At 41.6% G+C, this 23,522-nt stretch overlaps 1 protein-coding gene across 2 annotated transcripts in view; it reads left to right on the top strand.

Moving 5' to 3' along the window:
- Positions 1–11,347, top strand: part of C9H12orf66 (chromosome 9 C12orf66 homolog) — a 30,484-nt gene extending 19,137 nt beyond the window's left edge. Inside the window, exons 3-4 of one of the 2 annotated variants that reach the window (XM_009181128.4) lie at positions 3,391–4,202; positions 10,349–11,347. In XM_009181128.4, coding sequence (XP_009179392.1) covers positions 3,391–4,202; positions 10,349–10,422 — 886 coding nt within the window. In that variant the 3' untranslated portion in view covers positions 10,423–11,347. Of the gene's footprint in view, positions 1–3,390; positions 4,630–10,348 lie in introns of those variants that run through there. The other variant, XM_003906719.5, reaches the window with a different exon arrangement.
- Positions 11,348–23,522: the final 12,175 nt, after the last annotated feature.

The raw sequence follows: 23,522 nt of genomic DNA, 5'->3' as shown, positions 1-23,522 counted from the left end.
TGAGAACATGCAGTGTTTAGTTTTCTGTTCCTATGTTAGTTTGCTGAGGATAATGGCTTACAGCTTCATCCATGTCCCTGCAAAGTGAGAACATGCAGTGTTTAGTTTTCTGTTCCTACTAACGTTAGTTTGCTAAGGATAATGGCTTACAGCTTCATCCATGTCCCTGCAAAGGACATGATCTCGTTCCTTTTTATGGCTACATAGTATTCCATGGATTGTGCATATTATTAGACTTGATCTCACCAGTGTTTTAGCTGCCTCAGCTGGAAGGATGTTGATGTAAAATGCAGATAACATGAATAATGACATTTCACATGATAATCGGTTTATCTCTTACAATGTCCAACCTAGTATGGATTCTCTTAACTGTAATCCTTTTAATTAGTATTTAAGTAGATTTAAACAAAAATCCTAGATATACTTGTGATTTTTTTTTTTTCTAATTGTTTAGTTGATAACCAGCATGTGCTTTTTCACCAGCAGCCAAAATAGAACTGTGTGAGAAGCGTCCATCTCATTAACAATGAAGTGATCAAATGCACTCAGGCCTGTGGATCATCTACCATAGTGCCTGGAACATATAATGTGCTCAATAAATACAAGTACTTCCCCTGCCTTTACAGTGGGATCACTTGCTGAGGTGATTCCGCAGCCTCTGCAGGTGCTCTGAATCTTCAGGAAGAGTGTAAGCGCTTGATGTAGACTTCTAGAGAAGGAGCATGTATCAGGCCTGGCAGCCACTAGGCGTTTCTCAGAAGAGAAACTGAGCAAGAAAGCTCCATGTGGTCGGTACAGAAAGGACTCTCCCTGCCATTCTATTCCACTGTTATAGAACTTCGTTCAGCCCATAACCAGCAGGCAGAGTTAATGAGGCAGAGACTTGGATTCATATCTTTACATAGTTGGTCACCACATTGACTAAATTTCTGCTTGAGTCATAATGTTCTGGATAGACAAAAGAGCGAATAGAGGAGGCAGCTATTACTTCCACTTTAGGAGGAGTTAAACTAGGGTGGCCATATGTCTGTTTTCCTGAGAAATTACATGGTCAGACTACTGAAGTGGGAGAGAGGTACTAGGAAATGAGAGGATGTAACTGGGGAACCTGACCTCGTCTGGAAGTAGACAGAGAAAGCTTTTCTAGAGAAGTGACTGACGAGGAGACCTGAAAAATAAGGAAGAAGTACAGTATTGATGAAAATGGGTCATGCTGTCACTTGTCTAGGGTCCCTGAACTTGCCCTTTTTTCCCTGTGCCTAGAAGAGAGGATGTCCCACGTCATGTTCTTTTCCCTCTAAACATTACTTTATTACATGTGAAGTAGAACAGTGTTTTACAAACAGCAGGTAGTATATAATATATATACTCCATGGGTTATAATCCATGGGTCATAAAGTTAACTTAGTGAGTTAGTAATCTGATTTAATATATATAGTAGAACATAAATATATATTTAATATATATTAGAAAATATCAAGTAGAAAATAAAATATATTTAACATATATTAGAAAATATCAATAGCGGAAGTAATAGCTGCCTCCTCTATTCGCTCCTTTGCCTCTAGAACATTATGTCTCAAGCACAAATTTAGCACAGTACATTGTACATAGTAAGAAAATATTGAAATAAAATAATATTTATGTGTGCAGGTACTTGGTCACAATATAAAGTGTGTTTTTTACTATAGCTCATAGTCAAAAACTTTTTTTGGAGACAGGGTCTCCCTCTGTCAAGCGCAGTAGTGCGATCATAGCCCACTAGCCTCAGCCTTGCTGGGCTCAGGTGATCTTCCCACCGCAGCCTTCTGAGTTGAGTAGCTGGGGCCACAGGTGCACACCACCACACTTGACTAATTTTTGAATGTTTTATAGAGATGGGGTTTTTCCATGTTGCCCAGGCTGGTCTCATGAACTTCTGGGCTCAAGCAGTCCACCCACCTCTGCCTCCCAAAGTGCTGGGTTTACAGGAATGAGCCACTGTGCCCAGCATCAAAAACTTTTATACATTTTGTCTAGGACAAGTGGAAGTCAAATTGCACTACTGTCTTGAACTTGTAGTATAGTTGCATTTGCAGTTATTTAATTAATATCTGGAGAAAGTGAGAATAAGAAGAATGTGGCTCAAACTGGGAAGGGACTACATTATTCAGTGCCTTCTAGGCCTTTTTACGGATTTGGGATTTTATCCTAAGATAAATGGAAAGTGATTGAAGTGTTAGCTATTTCTTATTGGGTCACCATTTGTTTGTTTGTTTGTTTGAGACAGAGTCTTGCTCTGTCGCCCAGGCTGGAGTTCAGTGGCGCTATCTCAGCTCACTGCAACCTCGCCCCCCCAGGTTCAAGCAATTCTCGTGCCTCAGCCTTCCTAGTAGCTGGGATTACAGTCACGCGCCACCATGCCTGGCTAATTTTTGTATTTTTAGTAAGGATGGGGTTTCACCATGTTGGCCAGGCTGGCCACCATTTTGTTTTTAACTATAATTAAAGATGAAGGGAATTTGGGAACCAGGATTGAATAAGGACTGTCTAATAAATGCTCTATTTCTTTAATAAATTTATTTTATCTACTGTGTTTTCCATATAAGCTTATAGTATGTACTGTCATCTGCAAGACAGGTTTACTACCTCATGGCATTACTGTGAACATTAAATGAGTTTATATGTGTCATCTACACATTCAACAGATGTTTTAGTGACTTTTTTTTGTTTTACCTCCACCTCTTTAGGACCACACTCTGAAAAGAGCATGCCTTGTTTCAATGATTGTTTTAGTCATACAATTCCCAGAATAAACAAAATACACTCAGAAAGAATTATAGCTAATTTAGGCCAGGCATGGTGGCCCACACCTATAATCCCAGCACTTTGGGAGACCGAGGCGGGAAGAACACTTAGGGTTTGAAACCAGCCTGGGAAACACAGGGAGACCTTGTCTCCACAGAAAACAGAGTGTGTGCCTACATTCTCAGCTGCTTGGGAGGCTAAGGCGAGAGGCTCACTTGAGCCCAGGAATTGAGCTACAGTGAGCCATGATTGCACAGCTGCACTCCAGCCTGGGTGACAGAGCAAGACCCAGTCTAAAAAAAAAAAAAAAAAAAAAAAAATGACTTGTAGCTAAGTCGGTATTTCCGTTGTTGAAAAGAAAGTGGCCACTATTCTCAGGCTGTTTCCATAGGAAAATATGATGTTGACATAATTTTGAAATGGTGAAATTATATCAGAATTTTAAAATAAATCAACATGTAGTTCTTCCATCTTTTCTTCCCCTGTCCTGAAACATAATATTATTTGTTTGGCCATATTGTTGCTTTGTGGTTAGAAAAATGTCAGTGTGGCAAGTGAAGTAACATTTCCATGTATCTCTATTAATTTCTCTCTTCCCTTTAGATTTCACCACCCAATCCTCAGTCCTTTGGAAAGCAGTTTCCAGCTGGAAGTTGACGTCCTGTGTCATCTCCTGAAAGCCCAGGCCCAGGTCTCAGAATGGAAGTTCCTCCCGTCTCTGGTTAATTTACACAGTGCGCACACCAAGCTGCAGACCTGGGGCCAGATCTTTGAGAAACAGCGGGAGACCAAGAAACATCTGTTTGGAGGGCAGTCTCAGAAGGCCGTGCAGCCTCCACACCTTTTCCTTTGGCTGATGAAACTCAAAAACATGCTTCTTGCCAAGTTTAGCTTTTACTTTCACGAGGCTCTGAGCCGACAAACTACTGCTTCAGAAATGAAAACGTTGACAGCAAAAGCTAACCCAGACTTTTTTGGAAAGATTTCCAGCTTCATCAGGAAATATGATGCTGCCAATGTGTCCTTAATTTTTGACAACAGGGGTTCTGAGAGTTTTCAGGGTCATGGTTATCACCACCCCCATTCCTACAGAGAGGCCCCCAAGGGTGTGGACCAGTATCCAGCTGTAGTGTCTCTGCCCAGCGACAGGCCAGTCATGCACTGGCCCAATGTCATCATGATCATGACGGACCGCACATCTGATCTGAACAGCTTGGAGAAAGTGGTCCACTTCTATGACGACAAAGTTCAGAGTACCTACTTCCTAACCCGCCCGGAACCTCACTTTACCATTGTCGTCATTTTTGAGTCAAAGAAATCTGAGAGAGACTCCCACTTTATTTCCTTCCTCAATGAGCTCTCACTTGCCCTTAAGAACCCCAAAGTGTTTGCAAGTCTGAAACCTGGATCCAAAGGTTAGCAGGTGATTTGTGTGGAGGGGTTTCAAGACTAGAAACTGTTCTTAATTGCCCTAATGATCTACGGTGTTCTGTGATTAGAGTTTATGTCCACTCATGTCTCTTTCAGAACTAAATTAAAGACAGATCCTCCCTGTGTTGCACACTTTATAAGCAATTAAGGCCAATTGAATTGAGTATCCAAAGAGTAATCTAGGAAGTGGTCATGGGCTACCATGTATCTCCATGGTACAGCAAAGTAGTTGCAGTATTTCCCCCTATTTTCCTGTATTTCTTGTAGATTGAATATTTATTGGGCTTTTTTTTCCCCATATGTTTTTCTGTTGTTCTAAACGTGTTCTACTGCAATTCCGGACACCCTCTCTGTTTCCCTCCTTGGAAGAGTAATAGGGGTGAGATATTAAATGGCCTTTTTAGAATTAAGGACTGTATGTTTTCTGTCTCATAAATTAGCAAATGAATATGGAGTTAGTAGTTTTATGATTCTGATCTACAAATTAACATTTATGATGCCAAAATGAGGGTCTTGGTAAGAAATTTCTATCAGTTATTGAAACTGAAGGTGAATCAGATTGGTAGCATAACGTAAGTAAGGTTTTAACAGTTCAGAAGATCCTCATGGCAGCTTTAATAGCCATAGGTTCTTTTGGGGTGATGTATACACCTAACTGCATTTGTTTTGACTTCTTTAATGTTTGAATGTTTCACTCAGTTTTAAAGTCAGCATAAGCCATCATGTGGGCTTTCTTCATTCTTCAGCATATTACCCGCTTGGCTTTCTGTTTATCACTTTTCTGCTGAAATGTACATGTTTGGCTCTAGTCCTGGGTTATTTTTAGGCTTAAAAGCATGCAGTCGGTTTTTCAGCCACTTTTAGATACTCATGCAACATAGCCTACTTTTATAAAATCACAATGAAGGTCTTCATACCCTGCACCTGCTAAAAATCAGTTGTGCGCCTGAAAGACCTTTTCATAGTTGAGTAATCACCTCAGTACTTAAGTACTTCTGAACTTGGGTTTCATGCCTGCCCCCCACAAATTGTGTTTAGAAGCAGCACTGCATCTTAGCACATGCTGCCTTATCCCTTTCCTTCAGCAGGTGTTCATGGGAAGTAGGTGGATCAGTGAAGGCATAATGGGCTGTGGAGACCTTCACTTCTAGATTATTGATTCAAAATAAAAAGAAGCCACAAAGAGTAATTGAGTTGTTACTGGTTTGATGGTTCCTTCAAAGCCTGTGTGAAATGTAATGGTCACATTCATCTCTTTTCTCATGATTGTATGGAGCCACTGTTTTACTGGGTGTCCACAGCAGGTATGCCAGCAACATCAGCAGAGACCAGAGAGCCCCTCGGAGTCCATGTAGGAAGCCTGCCCACCTAGGGTGGACTGCCTGGCAGAATAAAGAAGAACCGGCCAGGTACAGTGGTGCACGCCTGTAATTCCAGTACTTTGGGAGGCTGAGACGTGCAGATCACATGAGGTCAGGAGTTCGAGATCAGCCTGGCCAACATGGTGAAACCCCCTCTCTACTAAAAATAAAAAAATTAGCCGCGAGTGTGGTGGCGGGCAACTGTAATCCCAGTTACTCTGGAGGCTGAAGCAGGAGAATCGCTTGAACCTGGGAGGCAGAGGATGCAGTGAGCTGAGATTGTGCAACTGCACTCCAGCCTAGGTGAAAGAGTGAGACCTGTCTCAAAAAAAAAAAGAAGAAGAACCAAGAAACTCTGGGCTATTTTTTATTTTCTGGGAAGAACATGTGTTTTTCCTTTTTTTTTTCAAGACAGGGTCTTGTTCCGTTGTCCAGGCTGGAGTACAGCGGCACAATCATGGCTCACTGCAGCCTCACCCTCCTGGGCTCAAGTGATCCTCCCACATCAGCCTCCCAAGTAGCTGGGATTACAGGCATGAGCCATCACACCTGGGTCTCACTATGTTGCTCAGGCTGGTCTCAAACTCCTGGACTCACACAAGGTTCCCACCTCAGCCTCCCAAAGCACTGGGATTATAAGCATACACCACTGCACCTGGCCTCCTTTCTTTTTCTTTAAAAATGGTCATAAGCTTTGTAAAAAGCCAGTTTGCTTTAAATAGAAAGTAGTGATTTACCTCTGCATTTTATTCACTCAGGTTCTATAAAAAAATCTCAGCAGATTCTACATTGACCTTACCTAAGAAATTGAAAGCAATTGGAGCTAAAAAGTCAAATCACTTTTCTTCTCTTTTGTGTTTTGCCAAGAAACTGAAAAATATTCCTTGGTATGCATGTATTTTTTTCATTTTTTTCCTCTTAGATTAAACCACCATTAGCCTTAATGACACAGTCCCCCAAATACCTAGAAGAATATATGCTTCAGTGGAACCCCGAGACAGGTGTATGTAAAGCATATATATGCTATTTAAGTAACCAGTCCTCACCTGAACATACTTGAATTGTATGTCTATCTTTAAGCATAAACACAAAAAGAATTTCAAAGAACAGAAGGCAGATGTGAATATTAAGAAAATCTAAGACAATATATATTTATGAATTACTGTGCAGCTGTCATAGACTTACTGGAGGAGTTTTTGAAGATTCAGTATTGATACTTAAATTATTTCTTAAGCTCTTCAATAAAGTTTTCTAATTATAAAAAAACCCACATAATTTGGTTCAAGTCAAGAAACAAAGTCATTTTACTCTAAGATTTATTCTCTAAATACAGTAATGAGATCTGTAAAGTCTGTGTTTTGCTAATTAAAAGAGTAAATCTGCATATTTTCTGCAGACTGCTTTCTTTGAATCTGTTTCTAAACCATAACTTGGTAAGTTTTTATGGGTAACTGGGAGTTTGGTCAACACCGAGTTTGCCAAGGGTTCCATCCAGGAGTGTTTCATTTTAGGATGCTGTTTGGACACAGGGTTTGTAACTTTGTTCTCTCTGGGTCCTACCTGATCTCTGGCTGTGTCATTTCAGGGAGTGTGTGAAAATAAAGCCCAATTCTTAACCAAGGAGCCAATACCCTTAATATAATTGCTTTGGATATTTGGACATATTGGGGGAAATATTTCCAAATACTTTTGTTTTCTGTCTGTCACCCAGGCTGGAGTACAGTGGCATGATCATAGCTCTCTGCAGCTTTGAACTCCTAGGCTCAACGATCCTCCTGCCTCAGCCTCCCGAGTAGCTAGGACCATGCCTGGCTAATTTTAAAAAAATATTTTAGAGATGGGGTCGTACTGTGTTGCTCAGGCTGGTCTCGAAATCCTGGGCTCAAGTGTTCCTCCCTCTTTAGCCTCCCAAGTGGGAATACAGGTGTGAGCCACTGTGTCCAGCAGAAAATGTACTTTCTAGAAAGAAAATAATTGATACTTCACTACATTCCCAGGGAATTCCCTCAGGTGATCTTTAAAATACGTCCACCCTTTTGATCTAGAAGCAGACTCGCGATTTTGTTCGTTTGGCAAATCAGCCTCTGAGCTCAACTTCCTTGTCTGTAAAATGGAGCTACGGTAATGTGGGCTGCCTTTTCAAAGGATAGTGTTAGGATGGAACGAGATCATATGTGTGAAAAAGGCTTTGGAAACTTTCTGGAATTTGAAGGCTATATAAATAAAAGATGGACCACTCTTTCCTTAAATTCGGCACCTTTCCTGTTCTTTTCTTTCTCTTCAATTCTGTGGCAAACCTGTACCTAGTTATTATGTTTGAAAGCAAACTGGTTTAGAAGAGGAGGCAGATAAATGCCTAACCAACCTACCCACTCTTCCTATTTTAGAATCTTTGTGGTTTTTTGTTTCCAAATTTTTATGGTTGGTTGATAGCATTGTAGTTCTTCTACATTATGATTTCTTTTTTTTCCCTTGGTTACTCTATCAATTACTGAGCGAGGTGTTTTAAAATCTCCAACACTGCTTGTGGATTTGTGATTTTCTTCCTTTACTTCTGTCAGTTTTTCCATCCTGTATTTTGGAGCCCTGTCATTAGGCCCATATACATTTATAGTTTTTCCTTCACTTGTAGTCACCATTTTATCTTTATGAAGTTTCCTGCTTATCTCCACTGCTACTGCTTACTCCAAAGTCCATTTTGCCCAATGTTTTTATCGCCCTTCCAGCTTTCTTATGCTTACTGTTTGTGGTGTGTGTGTGTGTGTTTTCCATATTCTCATTTTTAACTTACTTATTTTTATATCTTTGTATTGGAAGTATCTACAGACAGAACTAAGGAAATAAGACAGATTAAAAAGAGCAACAATCTCTGCCTTTTGATGGGAATGTTTAGTTTATTTCTCCTGTAAGGTTTCTACAGTCAGGATTTTGATGATGGTATCCTTGAACTGTCACTTAACGTGTTTTTCATCCTTTTTCCCCCTTTATATTGGAAGTTAGAGCAAGATGTTTAATCAGATTCAGCTTTTCTTTGTGTAGTGGTGTTGCATATTTTATTAGGAAGCAGCTAATAACTGGCATTGCCTAGATAGACTTTATCATTAGAGGTTACAAACTGGTAATATTCTAATTGTTATTCCTTTTCTCATTAGCCAGAATACACCTACAAAGAGAAATTCACCTCCAACTATTTAGTACCTTGAAGTACAGTTCATATGGAATGGATGGATAAATCCTTGATTCTTTTGCTTTTCTTTATTTTATTTATTTATTTATTTATTTATTGGGATGGAGTTTTGTTCGCTCTTGATGCCCAGGCTGGAGTGCAATGGCACCATCTCGGCTCACCACAATCTCCGCTTCCAGGGTTCAAGTGATTCTCCTGCCTCAGCCTCCTGAGTAGCTGGGACTACAGGCACGTGCCACCACGCCCAGCTAATTTTTGTATTTTTGGTAGAGTTGGGGTTTCACTATGTTGGCCAGGATGGTCTCGATCTCTTGACCTCATGATCTGCTCGCCTCAGCCTCCCAAAGTGCTGGGATTACAGGCATGATCCACCGCGCCCGGCCTTTCTTTATTTTTACTAGTTCTTAACATATTGAGTTAGTTCCTTAGCATCTTCCAGACACTGGGGAGTTTTAAAAGAAATGTATATGAATGTATAAGGATTTCTGCCTCTTAGGTTTAACCCTGAATTTGAAATAAAGCAGCCATTTTCTCCCTGACCACAAGGGGTTTTTTTTGGTAAATATTATGACTTTCCCTTATTTCTTCCTCATGGTTAATTTTCTCTCTTAATTACTGTTGACTATTTTCCTCCACATATTTTTCCTCTCACTCTCCCTCTATCAGTCTCTCTTCCTCCCTCTTTCCTTCTTTTCCTCTCTCCCTTCCTTCCTTCTCTCCCTCCCATCCTCTCTTACCTGTTATTTCTCCATTGCCCAGGCTGGAGTACAGTGGCGCAATCTCTGCTCACTGCAACCTCTGCCTCCTGGGTTCAAGCAATTCTCGTGCCTCAGCCTCCTGAGTAGCTGGGATTACAGGCACGCACCACCACGCCCGGCTAAGTTTTGTATTTTTAGTAGAGATGGGGTTTCACCATGTTGGCCAGGCTAGTCTCTAATTCCTGACCTCAGGTGATCTACCTCCCAAGTGCTGGGATTACAGGCGTGAGCCACTATGCCCAGCCCCATCCTCTCTTACCTTAGTTTCTGATTTCTTTCTCATAGATTCTGCTTTAGCCACCTTTCTGCCCATGCCTCTGAGATCCAGGACATACACCAGTAGTCTCTGACCCAGTTTTGGGAAAGAGCATCTGAAAGTATTCATTTTGATTGTTTTTATAACCAGTTACTTTTTTTCAGGCAGTGAGGAAGGAATACATAGAGGGGGAAAGGTCAGTGTTGATACTAATAGGGTGACCACAATTATTCCTAGCCACTTCATGAACACCCAAGGCCTTTGGCCAATGCAGCCAAGCATTGCTGTATGTATTTGACAGGTTATTTGGCAGGAAAAGTTACTCTAAAATCTTTTCAAGTGTATTTTTACTATGTGATTTATTATTATGTAAAAGATCACTCTTAGTGTATTTGCACTAATTATTGTATAAAAGCATTAAATTAGCCTCTGATTTTTTTCAAGTAAAAATGTAAGAAAACTAGATTTTTTTTTATCCTAAGTGAGAAACAAAAAACATGCTATGTGACTCCCCACGAAAGCCCTGTTTGAGTTTAATTTAGCAGTCCCCTCTCTATTTTTCTACCAGGTTCCTGTTACCAATGCAATTATTTCGTGGCCTTTTGCCTGAATTATCCTAAGCTCCTTCTCCAGAGGAAATGAGTCAGAAGAAATAGGCTTGATGTGCATTTCTGCCTTTGGAGACTTCTCTTGATATGGTGTAAATCCATAAGGCTTCATTAATGCCTTCTCTGCATTATTTTTTCAATCTCCTTTTGATTACAAGGTCTGTTTCTAGGGTACTTCAAATTTAAACCCATACAGTATGTGTAAAATATCACCACTAGAAAATGGAGAGACGCAAATGGGTTCCCCCTTCTGTAGTCCCTCCCTAATGTCAGAATCTGGGATTAGGGTTCTAAGTGATGGTATCACTCAGGAGAGGGTCACATGAGGCAACTACATGGGAGTGCATTCTGAAAGACGACTGCTTAGACGTGCGGCGAGATGGCCGGAAAACGGAGGGTGGCGCTTGACATTGATCTAGGAGAGGAAGATAGTCACTGGGACTTTTGCTACCTTTGTCTCTAGAGAGTGAATTCTTTTGCCGGTCCTAAAAACTGCAGAGTAATTCTACAATCTAGTTAAATTTGTAAATCTAATGCCTGATTTGATCTGAGATTTATAATGACTCAGCCGGTCGATCCAGCTTAGGTCTAGACTCATTTCACTTTTGTTGTGACAAGATGTGACAAGATATGACAATGTAGGACACACCCTTTACCCCCCACGGTCATCCTGGTGTCAGTCATTTCAGGCTAGGCCAGTGTCAGAGCAGTCCCTGAAGCAGAAGTGGATGGGAAGATGTGAATGATTTCTAATATTCAACATTCATTAATTTAACATTGACTATGCTAAGGGTCGTGATATAGCAGTTAACCAAGACCAACATGGTGTCTGCTTGGTTGATGCTTGAAATAAGGTGATCTGGCCCCAACCAACCAGGTGGCCCAGAGCTGAAAGGGCTGTAACCAGTAGGCAGTGAATAGTCTTCAAACTTGTTTACTTGCGCACCTACAAATTTTGGAAAAACCATGATACTCTGATTGATTGATTTTTTTTTTTTTTTTTTTTTTGAGATAGAGTCTCGCATTGTCACCCAGGCTGGAGTGCAGTGGCGCGATCTTGGCTCACTGCAACCTCTGCCTCCCGGGTTCAAGCAATTCTCCTGCCTCAGCCTCCTGAGTAGCTGAGATTACAGGTGACCGCCACCACGCCCAGCTAATTTTTTGTATTTTTGGTAGAGACGGGGTTTCACCATTTTAGCCAGAATGGTCTCGATCTCCTGACCTCGTGATCCGCCCGCCTTGGCCTCCCAAAGTGCTGGGATTACAGGCGTGAGCCACCGCACCTGTCCCTCTGATTGATTTTTTAAAAGAATATCTAAAATCATTATGTTTAAATAGTCTCAAAAGAAGCATTTTAATATGTATTGTAAATATTGGCATTTAAAAATGTTATTTGGTCTTTTAAATGTATCCAGTGAAATCTTGGTGCAATAGAGATTTGATAGCTACCATTTTCCATCTTTAAAAATACTTTAACATGCTTTGTAACAGTTGGAAATATTGTTTGATTTCTTTTGCTCCCTGAACTCCATTCTACTTCTTCCAAAAAATTTAATCCTAAAATGAATTTATTTTTTGCTTAAAAGTCTTATTGGTTACCTTATCAAATACTACTCAGTATATTATAGATGTAAGTTTTCTTTGTGTTACTGTAGGCTCTAAAAGTTTAATGACCAAATGACATTTTAATAAATATTAAACTTAAAAAATTACATTTGGCTGGGCACAGTGGCTCACATCTGTAATCCCAGCACTTTGGGAGGCCAAGGTGGTGGATCACTTGAGGTCAGGAGTTCAAGACTAGCCTGGTCAACATGGTGAAACCGGTCTCTACTAAAAATACAAAAAATTAGCCAGGCGTGGTGGCAGACACCTGTAATCCCAGCTACTCGAGAGGCTAAGGCAGGAGAATTGCTTGAACCTGGGAGGCAGAGGTTGCAGTGAGCTGAGCTCACACCACTGCACTCCAGCCTGGGTGACAGAGTGAGACTCTGTCTCAAAAGAAAAAAAAAGTTATATTTAATTTGAAATACATTTTCTATGAAATGAGTAGGTATAATATTTACAGTGATTTGGTTAAAGAAATTGTCTAAATGTTCTTTTGTTTGTTGGACAGGTATTTTTACACCCTGTGATAATGCCCCATGTTAAAAACTGGGAAGGGTTTGTGATTTTACCTTATTTGCTAGCTAACAACTTGCCCTGACATAGTTTCACAGATGTGGACAGAAGACACAAGACAGTTATTCTAGTAATAGCAGGAGCTGGATAACATCGCTTTTGCGTTTTTGATTTCCTAAGCTTCAGTTATCTCAGGACCAATGTGGATGTTCCCAGATGGATGTCTGCTCACATGCATGTGAGAATTCTGATCTTTGGAAACCCCAATTTTTTTTTTTTTTTTTTGAGATGGAGTCTCGCTCTGTCGCCCAGGCTGGAGTGCAGTGGCGTGTTCTCGGCTCACTGCAAGGTTCGCCTCCTGGGTTCACGCCATTCTCCTGCCTCAGCCTCCTGAGTAGCTAGGACTACAAGCGCCTGCCACCATGCCTGGCTAATTTTTTTGTATTTTTAGTAGAGATGGAGTTTCACCGTGTTAGCCAGGATGGTCTTGATCTCCTGACCTCATGATCCGCCCACCTCGGCCTCCCACAGTGCTGGGATTACAGGCGTGAGCCACCGCGCCTGGCCCCCAATCTTTTATAATGGTTTGTAAGCATGCTTTCCCTTTGCTGCAGAGGGAGACATTCCTATTCTAGCCAGTAAGTGTGTTGGTTTCCTAGAGCTCCCATAACAAAATACCAAAAATTGGATGGTTTAAAACAACAGAAATGTATTGTCTCTCACTTTTGCAGGATAGAAGTCTGACATGGTGATGGCAGAGCCATCTTCCCACTGAAACCTCTAGAGATAGTGCAGAACTAAGGGCAGTTCATGCCTTGCTCTCAAGACCTGCAGAACATGAAAAAAACCCATGGAAAATGGTCTCGTAATACACTATAGTAAACAGATGGGTGAGAGGTAAGTTTATTTTTTGGTGAGAGAAAGGCAGTTATTAAAGGAGAAGGTAGAAAAAGCTTAGTTTACTAAAAGTACTTTCACAGGTTCTTAGGAGAGAGTTCATATGGAAGTTGAGGAATCTGAAATTGATTTCCTAAAAATTGATTTTCTTAAAATGATCTCTATTCTCATATCTTTTGAAAAATATTTCCATATCTCAGTAGAATCCCAGTTTGAAGTTCACTATTTTAAGGGACATGAGGTACATCTGTACTGCTCTTCTCTGGGAATCACCACATATAGTACAGCTTTGAGGTATCGATGCCATAATGCCCCCTTCTATTTTCCTGAACTTTCTAAGAAGTCTTTGCTAAAAGTTGTGGATGGGCTGAGCAATGTGATCAAAGAATTAAAAGAGGGGTTTCTGCCTTCTTTTAGGGGAGGGCAGCAGTAGCAGGAGGAAGGTTGAGTCCAGGAATTGCCAAAGGTGGTATGCCGCAGAGCCCCTGTCAGCCTGTGCACAGGGAAGGTGGTCAGGAGGCAGATGCGTGGCAGAGGCAGCAGACAACTGGGTTGGGGTTCTGATTTCCAGAAATAGTAAGGAGAGGAATTTTTCAAGAGCCTGGAATTCCTGCAATTAAGCAGAATGGGGAGTTGACATTTTCCTAATGGATATTAACAAATAAATGTGACCACCTCATTTTACGCTCCCATTGGCCAACGTATGGACATTCCAGTTAAAGTTTTTGATCAAATTATATATGGCTAAATTGATGTGGAATCATTCAGTTCCATAGTAAACCATCTATACAGGCACAATGACTTATTTGCATATTGTTTCCTACTATGTTTTTTAATAACAAGGCCAGTTTTTGTGAAATGTAACTGTCTAGTCTAGGAAGTATAGTTGTCCTTGGAAAGCTTGAGAAAGTGCTTCTTTTAGTATTTATTAAATGTTATTTTTAGTTTGAAAACAGCACAGATCTCCAGGAGCAATAATGTTTTATGTTATTAAAGTTGAGCCCCTGTAGTCTTGCTTGATTTTTAAAAGGATGGATGAATGATATTGAGGAGAGGAAGATACATTTTTTGTCTCTGTCCTCAGGGAATTAACTTCCAAGGAAGGGGGACCACCAGCACCTGAAGAGATATCTAGCTTTAAAAAAAAATCTTATAGATTTGTCAAACTTTACAGGTGGGAATTGTAACAATATTGAAAAAATGTCAACTACTTAACAGCTGGTAAGAAAATTCTTAGGGGAAGTATTAAATGTTCAGAGAAAATACTTTGAGGAGATACTTGGAGTAGGATTGGCCTTACTACCTGCAGGGCTTTCATTTTTCCTTCCCTGGAGAAAGAATGGGGTTCGGAGGGAAGAGATGTGATAGGGAGAGGAGCCAAGAGGCTCAACCTGGCCTAGCAGGATTAAATAGACCCTTAGATACACTACTGCAAAGCAGGGGGAAAACGCATAGGGGGAGGTCTCTCAGGGTGTCAGTTGTGAGGTTACAATGTAAACCTCTCCTCTCTCCTCTTTGAAACTTTCAATAACTCCTTGAGTGAATGTTTTTTTGAGGGGCCTGACTCCAAACAGAGGGAGAAGGGACAATTGACATCTAAGGGCACTATATTCTTTCTTCCTCTTTCTGTTCCTCAAGTTACAGGAGGAAAGGATTAGCAACCTCTCCTTTCATTAATAAACAAAAAAGTCTTTAATTGTATTAGCTGCTGAGGGCTTGCTGATGCATAAGATGGTGGTTGTGACTTATGTTTATCACCCATATGTATTGATTACATAGGAAGGTGATAATGGACAGAAAGGCCAAACACGATCAGCCTTCTACCTTTTCATGTGAAAGTGAGTGAAAATAAGGTGCTTTGCTGGATTAAAAAGCAAAACAGAAAAGAAGGGAAAAGCATATGAAGGAGAAGTAAAGTGCAACTCTCTTTTCCTTTTAGCTCTTAGTTTGTGCCAGTATGATGAGATGGAAGGTAGATGTGGGGTTAGACAGTTCATAAAGAGGAAAGGAAGAAAAGTAACAAAAACAAAAAATCAGAGAAGGAAGAAGTGAACACAAGAAGAGTGAAGAAAGGCCAGGCATGGCTCATGCCTGTAATCCCAGCACTTTGGAAGGCTGAGGCTGGCAGATCACTTCAGCACAGGAGTTTGAGACCAGTCTGGACAACATGGTGAGACCCCATCTCTACAAAAAATACAAGGAAAAAAATTTTGCTGGATGTGGTGGCCTGCACTTGTATGTTCCAACTAGTCAGGAGGCTGAGGTGGGAGGATCACCTAAGCCTGGGAGACGGAGGCTACAATGAGCCAAGGTCATGCCACTCCAGCCTGAGTGACAGAGTGAGTACTGTCACACACACACACACAAAAGAATAGTGAAAAGAGTTACTATGGCATTCGTTAATAAAGACAGTCTTTGCTGTTCTGGTCAGTGCCATGGGCTTAAGAAGTAGGTGTACAAGACCCTTTCACTGTAGTTCAATAAAAGCAACAAAGTCCTCACTTGGGGAACCTGGTCCCTCCTTCCTGTCTTCATGGGGTATGTGAGAACCCATTCAATTCTAACTCTCAGCTATTCAGCCAGAGTCCCTGGCACTATGTTTATTAAGCTTACCACAAAAACCACTTTCTACACACAGCCTAGCAAAGGGAATTACTTTTAATGAAACAATAACAATAACAATAACAATTTTCAATGCTATTATTTCCCTATTCCATTCTGTGGGCACAATCCTCTGCTTATTCATTATCACTTCATATACAACACGTTTAAAGCATCTTTTTTGTCTTAATTATGTGGGGCTAACAAACATTTAGGGAGCATTCACCATAAACTCTATTAGTCAATGCTGAAGCTTCCTAGTAACATTGTTGACATTTGGTATTGCCTTACTTTGTTTTTGGAGCTGGTAGGTTGCTGTTAATTTTTTTTTTTTTTTTTAACCTCTTGGGGTCTGACTCTCTAGAGAGGCTTTGTGTCAAAAAAGCAGCCTAATTGCAAAATCTTTCCTTTGGCAGTGAAAAGATTGGGAATGAGAGTCTATGAAGACCAGCCAGTAGATGGCAACACTAAAGCAAGACACAGCTCCTTGGCTGTGGCTTCGTTTCCATCCTGGGACAACCCGTGCAGCTCGGCTTCTTTGGACAGTGGCGAGTTGAGCGGTATGAGGTTTATAAAAATGACCATTTTTACTGTTTAAGGTTGGGGCATTAATGACTGCTCTTGTAGAGACAGGTATTCAGGCAAGAATTGGCTCAAGAGGTGAGTCAGAAACTCTTCTGTCATTTCCAGTGAATTTTAACCAAGACATTCCAAATGCCTTCCTCATCTGGTGACTGTGCAGTGAGCATCTCCTGACTCAGAACCATCCATACATGACTGTAACTGCTGCTGCTGCTGCTTTGTTCCTGAGGCATTCTCTGTTTGTTCTGAGACTCATGCTGCCTTCCCAAATTTTCAGACAAGAGGGCTTACCTTGTTTGGAGTGTTTAGAAGGATGAATGGAGAGTATTAATATTTTTGTGAGGGAAAAGGGAGTTTAGTGCTCCTTGAGTTTGTAATGAAAGTACATACCTCTCCCTAGATGTCCATGAACACAAATAGAATTTGCTTTAATAATTTGGGAGGTTCATGGGACTCCCCATGAGTCCATGGGCCCCCAAGATAAAAATCCCTGTTTGGGAAAAGCTCCTGATGAAGTCCAAATAGGCTATTCAGGAGATACAGTAAGTCTTAAAGGTCAGTACTGTCCCAGGCAGATAAATTACTGCTGGATGTTTTCACCCGGATATCCTGTAGGCAACTCAGCATTTTCCTTCCCCAGACTTGCTCCACTTGGCATCCTTAATTCTTTCTTAGTATGACTCTTGTCCCAGTCGCCCTCTCTTCAGACTTTGGAGTCATGTTTGATTCTTCTGTTTTAGTCACTGCTGAATCTTCACAGCACTCTCATATTCGTTCCATTTTCATAGTCAGTTCTTTCTTCACTTTGGGCTATTAGTCAAGCCTGGATTAGAAACGTCATCTCCTGCTTGGTCTTTCACCTGTTTCTTTCTCTTCCAGGCCTGCCTTCTTACCTTTGCTAGGGAATTATTTGAAAACCTTGAGCTGGTTGTGTCTCTTTGGCTCTGCCTCTTGCTCCCTCTTTTTTTTGAGATGGAGTCTGGCTCTGTTGCCCAGGCTGGAGTGCAGTGGCGCGATCTTGGCTCACTGCAAGCTCCGCCTTCCAGGTTCACGCCATTCTCCTGCCTCAGCCTCCCGAGTAGCTGGGACTACAGGCGCCTGCAACCACACCGGGGTAATTTTTTGTATTTGTAGTAGAGATGGGGTTTCACCGTGTTAGCCAGGATGGTCTCGATCTCCTGACCTCGTGATCCGCCCGCCTCAGCCTCCCAAAGTGCTGGGATTACAGGTGTGAGCCACCGCACCCGGCCCCGCTCCCTCTTTTTAAAAAGTCTTGATTAAGTAGCTCCCCAGAGTCTGATGGAAGAAGTCCAGTTCTGACAATCAGGTTCTGCCTTTTTTTTTTTCTCTTTCGCTGTTTCCTTGCTTTACCTCAGTTTTACGCAAAATGGAATACTTGGTCGGCCATGTATTTTCTTGCCTGGCCATGTATTTTCTTGTCTTTGCTCCAAGTTTTTTTTTGCCTGGAATCCTTCTAGACCGGGGTGCTTCACATTTTTGGTATGATAAAAGATGAGATCTCATTGGCAGCCTGCAAAGCATACAAACACTTTCTCACAATGTTTTTAATGTATAAAATGATACACAGAATTACAAAGAAACCAATTATATTGAAATACAATTATAAAAATATTTAAAAATCTGCTATGTTGTGTGCATTCTTTATTAATACATTTAATAACAAGATATGGCATTGGTCCTAATAATTATCATGGCAATTTATGGCCTACATTGACAATGGAAGGAAATGTTAAATTTCAGTTAGACATTAGGGGAAATAAAGATGTATTTTTTCCGTATCCAAGTTCACAGACCCCAGGCTAAGGATCTTAAATCTAGATTATTGATTCTCCAACTAAAGTATGAATCAGAATCACTGGGATGCTAAACAAAGCATGCTCAGACTCATTTCTGATTCAGCAAGTCAACGGTAAGACCCTAGCTTTTACATTTCTAAGTGTTGCTGATGCTGCAGGCCCAGGGATTGCAGTTTGAAAACCTGTGATCAGGCCGGGCGCGGTGGCTCAAGCCTGTAATCCCAGCACTTTGGGAGGCCGAGACGGGTGGACCACGAGGTCAGGAGATCGAGACCATCCTGGCTAACATGGTGAAACCCTGTCTCTACTAAAAAATATACAAAAAAAGCTAGCCGGGCGTGGTGGCGGGTGCCTGTAGTCCCAGCTACTCGGGAGGCTGAGGCAGGAGAATGACGTAAACCTGGGAGGCGGAGCTTGCAGTGAGCTGAGATCCCACCACTGCACTCCAGCCTGGGTGACGGAGCGAGACTCCGTCTCAAAAAAAAAAAAAAAAAGAAAAAAAGAAAACCTGTGATCAGCTGGGTGCAGTGGCGCACACCTGTAATCCCAGCACTTTGGGAGGCTGAGGTGGGCAGAACTCCTGAGGTCAGGAGTTCGAGACCGGCCTGCCAAACATGGTGAAACCACTAAAATACAACTACTAAAAAGTTAGCTGGGTGTGGTGGCAGGTGCCCAGGTACTCGGGAGGCTGAAGCAGGAGAATCACTTGAACCCTGGAGGCAGAGGTTGCAGTGAGCCAAGATCACGCCACTGCACCCCAGCCTGGGCGACAAGAGCAAGACTCCGTCTCAAAAAAAAAAAAAAAAAAGAGAGAAGAAAAGAAAAGAAAACCTCTAATCTAGGATAGATCATCACCTCTTGCCATCTTTATCTGCCAAAACCCTATGCCTCCTGAAAGACCCAGGGAAAGGCCACCTTTTGTATTAAGTTTTCCCCTATATCCCCTATTGGAAGAAATTTCTTCTCCTTCAAGGACCCTGTCCCAGTTGTTCATCCCACTCTCATGGCATTTAACTCTCTGCCTCGTTCGCCGGAGTAAGATGTGTCTCTTCTTCACTTGGGCTTGAGCCTTCTAAACTATTTGTACTACTGGAAATGGTATGATATTTCAGACCTCCATGAAGGAATAAATGTCTTCTCTCACTCATTAGACTGTGAGCTCTTCTAGGGTATGAAACATGTCTTATAATTTGTGGGAGAGAAGAGGGACTAAGGAAGGGAAGAAGGAAAACTTCAATAGAGAACTCCTCATTAGGGAAATTTATCTAGAAGCACAGAAATTAGTCATGAAAGAGAACACCTCATTTATTCACATAATACCCTTCCTGGGTGCTACGGGCTGAAATGTCCTTTATCCAGATTGAAAAATATAACAAAGTAGGTTACACAGTGGACCTTCCAGCAAGTTTTCAAAAAGATTTCCATTGGTTCATGGTCATTGCACAGTGTATGGCCTCATCCAGGTCCCTGGTAAGAATATTTTATGGGTCAGAGCCCTGGGAGTGCATATGGATTTTCTGCAAAGGCTTTGATGTAGTACTCTGGAGTTATTTTTAAAGGCAGGATAAGCCCCCCGGGGCCTTTTGTATGGCACAGCTTATCTATACCTGATCAGACCTCCTAACTAGTGAGTATCAATCGTTTGGAGTCAACCTGGGAGGAGACAGAGAATTAAGTAAGTGTTGAGCTGCAGGATTATGATTTCATCCCTGTACTGTTTCATTCACTTGAATTTTTCTTCCTTCTTCCCCTTCCTTTTTTTCTTCTCTTCTTCTCTCCCTTTCTTCCCCTTTCTGTCCTTTTTCCCCTCCTTTCATTTTTTTAATCCAATGACGAGGATAGCAATTATGTTGAAGGTTGGTCTATAGGGGCCTGTAGGTTTCCTTCTAAATAGAAAATTCTGAGACTCTATAAAACAGATTCATAGTAAGGTGTTCTCCCTTGCCAGGTAGCAATTTTATTTGTGGTATTGTTGCTTCCCGTACTTTAAATCTTGTTTATTTGACAGAGACTATGCCTTTGTGAAGTGGAAGCATGCTCTGAGATTTCCATTCAGGTCTTCTGTCTCTATCTTGCTGTACTTGTATGAATTGTGTGATCTGAGTTACTCTGTCAAGTTTAGATAATGAAGATAGAGGCAAAAATAGCAATTATTAACAGTGATGATAAACATTTGGATGCAGTGCTTTTCATTTCTAAATGGCTTTGAAGAGACCAAATCCATCTGTTAGTATTAGTCACTCTGCCTGTGGGATTCCTTATCTTGGGTCAGAGGGTTTCCCTTGGACTCTGTTCTAGCTGTGTAGAAAGACTCATTTTGGTAGCTATTGAATTTTTTCCCCCTATGAGGCATATTCTAAACTTTTAATCATTTCTCATGGGTTACATCTGTTCTTTTGGTGCTAGCTGTGCATGTTTGTATTCTCATGCATGCATTTAAAATGAATTTATCCTGGTACTGTGGCTAGATAAGAAACTACTGTTGCTGAATTCTTTCCTAGGAGGGAGAAACGGAATTTTCTCTGGCGGTTCAGAACAGATCTTCAAATAAAACTCTGATCTTCATAGTGGTACCCTATGGGGTAATTCAACTGATACTTTGAGTGCCTTTTTCTCTAAGGCAGTGGGCTAACAATAGTAGCTACCGTTTCTCCTGGGCTAGTCTAGATGCAAATGTTCAGGTGAAGGTTGTCCCATGCATGTACCTTTCTCCCTTGTCACTTTCTGGGTATTCTAGATGGATTTGCATATAGTTCTGCGTGTATGACTAAGCTGTAAGGAACAGGTACTGGGTCTTTTGTCTTTTTACACTTAGTGTTGGCATGTAAGTGGTGCTCAAAAATTGTTGTGCTGAAATCCTCTTTATTCTAATCTCAAACCAAACCATATCCTCTTTATTATCATCTCCAACCACAAACAAAAACATTGTTTTGCATGTACAGATTCATATTAAATTGATTAGGGAGCACATTCTGACTTAGTACATGGCTTCGTGATCTAAGGATTTATTTTTAATAAACACCGCCACTTGCGTGTGGAGCCCGGCCCCTTCCCCAGGCTCGTCACATGCATTCTTCCCTGGCTCTGTTTGGGTCTGAGGAGCAGCCCTTGCTATTCCCTGTGTCTTGCATGCTTTTCTTCACCCTCTATCTTGTGTCACCCTTTATCCCTGCATCCCTCAGGCCTCATCTCAGTCATCACTTCCTCGGGCACTCCAGCCCTGTTTCTGCCCAGCCCTGCTCAGTCTCCTTTGGCAGAGGGCTCTTCGGTTCCTTTCCTTCGGAGTCCTGATCACCATTGTAAGTGGTTGACCATTTACTTCTGAGCAACTCCCTTCCTCTCTGTTCTATAAACTTCCTGAGGCCAAGGCCTAAGCCCATTTCTGCTGACCTTTGCATTTCCAGCCTTTGCACAGTGGCTGGGGCATAACAAGCACCAGTGGCCATGCCAAGGAATGCTCAGGGTTGGAGTACCCCATAATTTCTGTCATTCCACACAAAATAGTTCTATTCTTGGATATGAACTATTGCCATTTTCCCACTCTCATGTAAAATGTGAATGTTGACTCCACAAGGGCAGGGCTTCCTGTCACTGAATCTTGAGCATTTAGATGAGTGCTACCTAGCAGCTGCTCTGAAATATGTGTTGAATTGATAAAGGTATCTTGAGAAATCTTGGTTTTCATTGATCTGTGATATTCAGTTGTATGTGCTCTGCAAGCCCAGTTTCAAGGCAGGTGCCTTCCCTCCGTTCTCTAACTCCCTGCCTTCTAACTAGATTGCACTTTCAAGTCCGTTGCTTTAGCAACTCTGGCACTGCCTATTGGAAGGTTCTCAAGACATATTTTATGAAAGTCCAGAGCTGGAATTTTTCAAGGAAGTTTCTCAACAGTATACACCTAACAAAAGTATGGTCCAACTAGAGAGGGGGTGGGCTAGGGGTGGAATAGGTTTCCCAAGGTATCTCTGCTTCCAACAGTGTGCTGTGAGTGATTCATGAATATATATGCAGTTGGCGTTGAGCAAGTAGCCAGCAAGATTATCAGCTGGAAAATATGTTTTTATTTAAAAAGCTTAACAGTGAGCCAAGTACAGTGGCACATACTTGTAGCCCCAGCTACTCAGGAGGCTGAGGTGGGAGGATTGCTTGAGCTCAGGAGTTCAAGAACAGCTTGGGCAGCATAGGGAGGCCCCATCTATAAAATAATAATAGTAATCACCACCATCATCATCAATCATTATCATCATCTCAACAGCCTTTTTAAAAGGAGAGCATTTTTTAAAAGCCATTTTAAAATTGTAAATACTAGTTTACATGCACATATAAACAAGAGCACGTCCATATGCATGTATCCCTTCCCCCCGTTATTTACTTATTTATTTTTGAGATGGAGTCTTGCTCTGTCCCCCAGGCTGGAGTGCAATGGCACAATCTCTGCTCACTGCAACTTCTGCCTCCTGGGTTCAAGCGATTCTCCTGCCTCAGGCTCCTAAGTAGCTGGGATTATAGGTGCCCACCACCATGTCTGGCTAATTTTTTTTTTTTTTTTAGTAGAGACAGGGTTTCACCAAGTTGGCCAGGCTGGTCTCGAACTCCTGACCTCAGATGATCTGCCTGCCTCGGCCTCCCAAAGTGCTGGGATTATGGGCATGAGTAACTGCACCCGGCCCCCCTCTGTTATTTTACCAGATTGTCACTCCCCACCCTCAAAGTTTCCTTGCAGTTCAGCTTGTCAGTGGCTTCATCAAACAAAGAAGGCAGCTTGTTGTCACCAGCAACCAACATCTGGTTTTAGATGTGGCTAGCGTGCCTAGTTGCTGTAATAGAGGGGATGTCATAATTAAACTGCAAGGCATGGTGAAGGGTATGGCTGTCATACATTACCACACTTCTGGGATAGAAAACAAATGGTCTTGAACTTAGCAGGGACATGCAGGAATACAGTTATTATATACTTCTTGAAATTGTCTCCTTCCAAAAACATTTGGTTTTAGGGAAACACATTGGAGAATTAAAACACATTGAAAAGCTAGAAATAGGTCAAAGTGATTGCAAAACAGTCTTTCAGCATTGTGGTGGGGCACCTAATGGCTTTCGTTGGTCACCCAATCAGAGA

The sequence above is a fragment of the Papio anubis genome, chromosome 9 (assembly GCF_008728515.1).
Source record: "Papio anubis isolate 15944 chromosome 9, Panubis1.0, whole genome shotgun sequence".
NCBI lineage: Eukaryota > Metazoa > Chordata > Mammalia > Primates > Cercopithecidae > Papio > Papio anubis.
The sequence above is the reverse complement of the archived record's forward strand: the minus strand, read 5'-3'. Positions and strand labels throughout refer to the sequence as shown.